The sequence below is a fragment of the Dermochelys coriacea genome, chromosome 1 (assembly GCF_009764565.3).
Source record: "Dermochelys coriacea isolate rDerCor1 chromosome 1, rDerCor1.pri.v4, whole genome shotgun sequence".
Classification (NCBI taxonomy): Eukaryota; Metazoa; Chordata; order Testudines; family Dermochelyidae; genus Dermochelys; species Dermochelys coriacea.
This window is the reverse complement of record NC_050068.2, coordinates 63,674,596-63,682,373: the sequence shown is the minus strand read 5'-3', so window position 1 is coordinate 63,682,373 and position 7,778 is coordinate 63,674,596. Positions and strand designations below refer to the sequence as shown.

At 49.9% G+C, this 7,778-nt stretch overlaps 1 protein-coding gene across 1 annotated transcript; it reads right to left on the bottom strand.

Annotated features, from left to right (window-relative positions):
* Positions 1 to 326: 326 nt before the first annotated feature.
* On the bottom strand, positions 327 to 7,387 carry LOC119850217 (protocadherin-8-like). The gene is made up of 4 exons (XM_038388135.2): positions 3,127 to 7,387; positions 2,486 to 2,553; positions 2,244 to 2,377; positions 327 to 1,166 (listed from the first exon to the last, which is right to left on the bottom strand). Exons 1-4 carry the CDS (start codon positions 5,542 to 5,544, stop codon positions 787 to 789), a joined length of 3,000 nt encoding a protein of 999 aa, XP_038244063.1. The 5' UTR covers positions 5,545 to 7,387; the 3' UTR covers positions 327 to 786.
* Between the last annotated feature and the right edge of the window lie 391 nt (positions 7,388 to 7,778).

Here is a 7,778-nt window from a genome sequence, read left to right as displayed (position 1 = left end):
TGCAATTAGACACCTGCAGCTGGTCCATTCCAGCTGACTTGGGCTCATGGGCTTGGGCTAAAGGGCAGTTTAACTGTGGTGCAGACATTTGGGCTCAAGCTGGAGCCTGAGCACTGGGATCCTACCCCCTCGCAGGGTCCCAGAGCCCGGACTCCAATCCAAGCCCAAATGTCTACACCGCCATTAAATTGCTCACTAGCCTGAGCCCCATGAGCCCAAGTCAGCTGGCATAGGCCAGCTGTGGGTTTTTAATTGTACTGTGGACATACCCTAAGGCTTCTATCCTCCCTCAGGGACACAAGGGGTCTGCTTGCCTCTTTTCAGTTACAGGATTGCAGCCTAAATTTGCATTTATTATTTGACAGCTAACACAAATAGAACAGGTGAATTATCTGATAAATCAGGAAATAAGTATTTCATAAGAAACAGAACAGACAGACACAGACACTCATTTAGCTTTTAAATGTATATCTAGATCTACGCTTTTTATTTACATTAATTGTTTCAATATAAAACATAAATCTTTGCTTTCCCCCATCCTTCTTTAGCTGCAGTAACTATGTCCTTTAATATGATTTTTTTTAATTTTGACTCTTTGGTAAATATAAAGGACAAATTTAGAAGGATGATTTGTCTAGACATTGATTGCTTTTGCCATAATTTAAAGTTATATTTGATTTTTGGGTGGGATTTCATTTACACATCTCAGCTGATAACATTTACACATAAACACAAACACATTTAGTCCATTCCTATGACAGTTTTGGATATCTTTACATTGCTATGTCAGAATGACGTTGCTACTTCAGAGGCGTTCGGGAGTAAAGTGTTCTGTGGAGGGTGATTTAGTCCTTTATACTGTCTCGACACAGTGGTTGGTGGCATTTCTGGCCCACCACTTAGAACTCTTTCATATACACTTTGCAGTTTTTCAGTTTTAGGATTATTAACTTGATAACACTCTTTCAGCTTTGGCTGTTGTGGAAGAAAACTGGGCTTCCCAAGCTGAAGGATGGGCTGATAAATTGGTGTTGTAGAATATGCAATCATATAATCATGTTTATAATGTAATGGGATGGTTTTGCTTGTTTGGGACTGTTGGACATAAAATCTACAGTATCTTTCTTTGTCCTTGTAAGTCCATCCATCTGTACAGGCTGCAGTACCTGGAAGAGAAGTAATGTTTTAACAATAAATTATTTTTCTGGAATACAGTGATCTAATATGTTCTGCCAGAAGAGAAATATCAAATTCCCATTACTTTCACCAGCATTATGCAATTAGATGTGTTTATTTCTACAAAAAGAGTTTTATATATCAAGAAAAACGTATCAACATTTTTGTGCTTGGTTAAGGGGCAGATTTCCATGCATGTCAATGGGAGCAACATCATGTCCTAAAATTAGGCTTGGATCCTACAAAGAAACACTTCCCCCTACTGTTACTCACACCTTCTTGTCAACTGTTTGAAATGGGCCACTCTCATTATCACTACAATAGTGATTTTTCCTCCCTTGTTATCCTACTGTTAATTGAATTGGCTCGTTAGACAGACCTCCCACTTGGTAAGGCAACTCCCATCTTTTCATGTGCTGGGTATTTATACCTGCTACTGTATTTTCCACTCCATGTATCTGATGAAGTGGGTTCTAGCCCACAAAAGCTTATGCCCAAATAAATTTGTTAGTCTCTCAGGTGCCACAAGGACTCCTTGTTTTTTTTTAACCCAATTTGAATTCAAGTGTTTCCAAGATCAGGGCTTTACTAATGGCAAAACCAGTGTGATACACAAGGGATTTGACAATAAGCAATGTAACTGAAATATATTTTATTTGCTAAATGCCCAAACGTGTGGTAGACACTCTACAGAAAAAAAAACAGAAAGACAGAGGCCTAAAATTTCAAAAGTGACAAATGATTTTGGGTATCTGAGTTTTGGGATGCTCAGCTTGAGACACCGTAAAGTGTGGAATCAGCACTTTCTGAAAATCAGACTCCTTTAAAGTATGCTAAGCTAGGCACCTAAAAATTGAAGACCCACAAATCATAGTCACATTTTAGCAAATTAAGGCTAGAAGACCTGATTCTTCACTGGGCATTCCAGTTGCTTGCCTGTGTAACTCCACTGATTCACCACTGCGGTAATGCAGTGGTGATTCAGGCCCATGATCTCTGCCCAAAAAAAACTTACTATCTTTTTATACGTGTTGCCCTGAAGAGTTTGAAGTTAAATTTATACTTACCAACTTGCTTTTCAGCTGTCTGTGAAGGTGGCTTCTTTAACCCCTCCCCACTGATATCAGAATCACTATCATTAAACTCGCTATCTCCTTTCCCACTGTCTTTCACACTAAACTGATCAGGAGTTGAATGAGAGCTGAAAGCAAAAGGAAACCATTAGTGTATTGTCTTTTCCACACTCTGCCTGGATGTGAAATTCTGTAAATGTCCAAAAATATTAAATGTAGGAAAACCACTACTTTACCTTAAACTCGAAGGAGATTCTTGCTCCTGCCAAAGAGATGGGGAATGAAAAGGAACAAGCACCTGACCCTGACAAAAGGAAGAAATAGCTATGTTAATAGTTTTGCATCTCTCAATATAAAAATGACCCAACAGTAATTTAAGCACAAGGTTTACATCAAGTGGATGGATAATATGATTCTAACATATCAAATAAATAGAAATAATAATAATTTACAACAAACAAAATAAACCATAGCCAATATATATCAACAAAAACACATGTACATCTCTATAATAACATTCAGCTGTGATAGAACCCTTTTCATCTCTAGATCTCAGAGCATTTTACAAAAGTGGGTACATACACTTATTCCTATTCTGCAGACGGAGAAACTGAGATAGGGAGAGGTGAAACCCAGGCCGTAACCCAGTGGCAGAGTCAGAAATCAGATCCAGATCTTCAGACTCCCAATCCTGTGACCGCTATGTCTACAAGCCAACCGACCTAGTTCTTTTATGACCAACATGGCCAGATATGAATCAAGCTGAACTGGGTAGGTGACCTCATGGGATGTCATGTCAAGCGCTTAGTAAAGATTCCTGGGAGTTGGGAGGACGGATTAATTGCAGAGCCGCGGAAAGGGAAGCAGGTGCGCTTACCTGGGAGCCTCTGCTCCTGGCTTTCCTCCCTTGGGCAGAATGACCGGAGGACTCTCTGCTGCTGTCCTCGGCCTGGGAAGTGTCACTGGGGTTCTCGGACTGGGTGGTAAGAGGGAGCTGGCAGGAGCTCCCCGCCTGGGAGCCTGAGCCCTTCAGCAGCCTGGCTTCCTTGCCTCCGCCCTGCTCCTCGGGCCCGCGCTGGAAGTGACTCTTGCTCCCCCTGCGGGTGGAGGCCACGGCGACGATAGCGACCAGCAGCAAGCCGCAGCCTCCGGCCAGCCCAGCCATGAGGACCACGGAGAGGTCGAGGCGGGGCTGCCGGGGCAGCTCCTCGGCCGAGGGCTGCACGACCACGATCTCCGCGCTAGAGGGGAGCGTGTCCGTGGGAATGAGCCGAACGGCGGCCGCGCAGGACAGCGACGGCCTGCCGCGGTCGTGGACAGCGACGACCAGCGAGAAGGCCGCTTCCGAGGCCCCTCCGCGCAGCCTCCTCCGCAGGGCCAGCTCGCCGGTGTCCCGGTTCAGGGCCACCAGCGGGTGGGCGCCGCCGCGGAGGGAGTAGGAGAGCTCGGAGTTGGCGCCCTGGTCCGCGTCGCTGGCGGCGAAGCGGGCGATCAGGTACCCGGCGGGGGCGCTGAGGGGCAGCAGCAGCTCGGCGGAGCCGTTGGCCAGCGGCGGGGAGGTGAGGAGCGGGGCGTTGTCGTTCTGATCCACCACCCGGACCCTGAGGCGGGCCCGCCGGCACCGCGGGGGGGCGCCGCCGTCGCAGGCTTCGAGCTCCACCTCCGCCAGCGGCAGCTCCTCGCGGTCCAGCGGCTGCCGGGCGTGGACGGCCCCGCTGTGGGGATCCACGGCGATCAGAGCGGAGCGGGGGCCGCCGCCCGGGCTCTGTGTCTCCAGCAGCCTGTACAGGACCTTCCCGTTGCGGCCCAGGTCGGGGTCGCGGGCCAGCACGGTGGCGAGGTAGGCGCCCGGCGGGTTGTTCTCCAGCAGCGCCAGCTCGTAGACGGGCTTGGAGAAGAGCGGCGCGTTGTCGTTCTCGTCGCTCACGCGCACCGTGTACCGCCGGACGGTCTTGAAGGGCGGCGAGCCCAGGTCCTCGGCCACCAGGGTCAGGTTGTACTCGGCCACGCGCTCGCGGTCCAGCGGCGCGGCGGTGACGAGCACGTAGCTGTCGGCGTAGGCGCGCCGCAGCGCGAAGTGCTCGTGCCCGTAGAGGGCGCAGCGCACCTGCCCGTTGGGGCCCGAGTCCCTGTCCGAGGTGCTGACCAGCGCCACGAAGCTGTCGCGCGCCGCCGCCTCGCTGACGTAGGCCACGCCGGCGCCGGCGGGGGCGGGGCCGCCGCTCAGCGGGCTGACGCTGATGCCCGGCGCGTTGTCGTTCACGTCGGCCAGGCGCACGAGGACTTTGCACGTGGCCGCCAGGGGGCTGGCGCCCCGGTCCTGCGCCTGCACGTCCAGCTCGTAGGTCCGCTGCCGCTCGTAATCCACCGGCCCCTCCAGCGTCAGGCGGCCCGAGAGCGGGTCCAGCCGGAAGAGCTGCCGCGCCTCGGCCGGCACCTGGCTGCCGAAGCCGTAGACGATCTCGCCGTTGGGCCCCTCGTCGGCGTCGGCCGCCTCCAGCTCCAGCAGCAGGGAGCCCCGCGGCGCGTCCTCGCCCAGCTCCACCGTGACCGAGCCCTGCGGGAAGGCCGGGCTGTTGTCGTTGGCGTCCAGCACCCGGACGCTCACCGTGGCCGTGCCCGAGCGGGCCGGGCTGCCGCCGTCCTGGGCCACCAGCTCCAGCGTGTAGGCGGCCTGGGTCTCGCGGTCCAGCTCCTGCAGCAGCACCAGCTCGGCGCTTTTCCCGCCGTCCGCCCGCGTCTGCGCCTCGATGCCGAAGTGGCTGTTGCGCGAGAGCTGGAAGCTCTGGATGGAGTTGGAGCCCACGTCCGGGTCCAGGGCGATCTCCAGCGGCAGGCGGGTGCCGGGCGCGGCGCTCTCGGACACCTCGAGCGGGATGTGCGCCTGGGGGAAGCGCGGCGCGTGGTCGTTGATGTCCCGCACCTCCAGCTCCACGTGCACCAGCCGGTACTGCCCCTGCCACAAGCTCACCACGTCGAAAGCCAGGACGCACTGGAGGGACTGGCCGCACAGCCGCTCCCGGTCGATCCCTGCCTCGCCGATGCTCAGCTGCCCGTCCCCCTCCCGCACCCGCACCAGCGAGCTGTTGCTGAACTGCTCCATCAGGCGGAAACTGCCGAGGGGTCTGTCCCCAGAGCTGGACTGCAAATCGTCCCACAGCACCCCAAAGACTGTACCGGGGGCGTCTTCCTCGTCCGTGTGGTACCTGATCATCTCACCCAGGCACCCTGCGACCAGGAGACACAGCAGCACAGAGCTTAGTCCCGCTCTGGACAATATGAGACCAGGAGACATAACCCCTGAGATCCTACCACGCAGCCCTCAAAAAAGCCACTGGCACTTTGTGTTGTGGAAGCTGTAAAGATGCCAGATTAGAAACAGACCAAAAGCCCTCTCTCCTGAATGCCCGGACTGATCACTGTCCCCCCTTTAAACACATCCCAGCAATCAAAACCTCTCCCCTGTGTAATTGATGACAGGAGTCTTTAAGTAGCTCTGCGTGCCCCAGGCTACAGCTTGCCTTTTTGCTCTCTGCCCCCTTCCTCAGAGATTATCTAGATAAGGATATGCAAATCAGCATCTTCCCTGACCAATCCTCTGATCCCTAGGGACACCAGTGTCATAGTGTCCCCGGCATAGACTCCGCGGGACATTCCCCTGAGAAATGAACAATCTGTCAATTACACATGGGCAAACACATTGCTCTGTTCTCTAGCAAACTTGGCGACTAAAGTTTTCCCACTAACTTGCTCTCCAGATGGACAAAAGCAGAGCACTTTCCCCTGTAATACATTTAAGAATGTTCTTATACAAACACTATATTAAAAAACCAAATGCATATATCTGTAGAAGTAAAGCGGGGTGGTGTGGCAGGAGGAAGAATGATAATGACAGGAATTCCCACATTAGCAGTTACTTGTGGTGTATGCATGTAGGCAACATAATTAGTCCTTACGATATTTTTATGAGTTAAAGAGTATGAATTAACACTGTCCTTTTTCTTCCACCTTGCTTAATATTCATCAGGGCTGATCAGTGAGAAACTCCTGGGTTTAATCCTTCAAGAGACCAGGCAGGAAGCCCACCAACTCTTAGTACCGATACTGTCTCCTTAGATGGTGGAAGAAAGAAGCGAGGGAGGTTTCCACTGATGTTTTGGGTGTATGGTTTATGATTAAGGTGTGAGTGTATGAGCGTGCGCACGCCATAAAAATATTTCAATGAGAATATTTCTGTTTAAAGTCCTTGCACGGAGGAAGCTGCGAGTGGTTTGAAAAGTAGGAGATTCAAAGGGGATGAAACCATCTACCCCAATGCCGGGTGGCAACAAATCGTTTGGTGTCAAGTTCCCTGACTGTGCCAGTGTCACCTTGTTGACAGTTCTAACCATGCTGACAAAGTGGTGATGAAAAAGTGTATGGTTTTCTGATGTATGTCAGCATCGCTGTACATAAGTGTTGCCCTGCTCCTCGAGAAATGATTCTTCTTCCATGCACACTTAGAAAAGACATAACTTATCAGCTGTGCTAAACAGATCAATGGAGTCCAAAAATAGAAATTTCAGATAAATAACTGAAACCAAGTCACACCGGGAAGGCTTTCTGCCTTATTTTTAGAATTCGTTTGTGTGGTTGCTTGGTTTTGTGTATGTATATGGGGGAGGGGTTACTTTGGGGGTTTTCCGCTGGTATGTTTCAGATCAGCTCAATATTGTCAACATTCTTTTGGAACACTCTTTTTATAGGAATAATTAATATTCGTTTTCTACTGTAAGTTCCATACCATGCATCTCTCATCAGCTGATGATCTGAATGTTCAATATTTTTCTTACATCTTATAGAAAATTAAATTCTACTAACCCACGATTGATCCAGGTACTATTGTTTCATTTTCCAGGTGTGCTTTTGATTATTATGACATAAATATGACATCTGGGCCTTATTTTTCATACATTTAGTATATCAAGCCGAAGTACATATTATTTTTGTTAGCTGCTACTCGACCGATTTTATAATCACACTAGTCCTCCATAATGTGTAAATAAATGATCAGTGCATGCTTGACCTAAGGAAGGGAGAGTGCTATGTTGCTTTCTGTTGGGATTTTATTACATATGACTACTGCTATAATAAACAATCGTATTAAAAACAAAGCATTCTGTATTAACTAAAGACATTTGGAATTGAAAGAAAGAGACATTTTCTGAGGCAAGATCAACGCTGCACCCGTTGAGTGAAGAGCGAGCTAACAGAGAAACTGTATGATGTGTATCCCTTTTTGGCATCTGGCTTTAGCATGCTGTGTTTACAACCCTGAGCTGCTGAAACACGTTACATTCTGTTAGGCTTGGTTAGGTTAAAAAAAATGGATCTTCACATCAAAAGTTTTGTGGGAAACTTGCTTGCTTTCAAGTGTGCCAGCACACCCTGACAAAAGGTCAGTCTCGAATGGGGACCTCTGCAGGAGCTTAAAAAAAAATCAAAATAAAGCAAAAACAGTGCTACAGACAGGGCAAAGTGTGAGTGAAT

What these genes read in the sequence shown, in the direction of transcription:
- LOC119850217 (XM_038388135.2), bottom strand. Translation starts at nt 5,544, where the DNA reads ATGTCTCCTGGTCTCATATTGTCCAGAGCGGGACTAAGCTCTGTGCTG. An exon ending in GAATCTCCTTCGAGTTTAAG is followed by an intron (nt 2,378 to 2,485) that starts GTAAAGTAGTGG and finishes TTTTGCTTTCAG; the next exon opens with CTCTCATTCAACTCCTGATC. An exon ending in GACAGCTGAAAAGCAAGTTG is followed by an intron (nt 1,167 to 2,243) that starts GTAAGTATAAAT and finishes CTTCTCTTCCAG; the next exon opens with GTACTGCAGCCTGTACAGAT.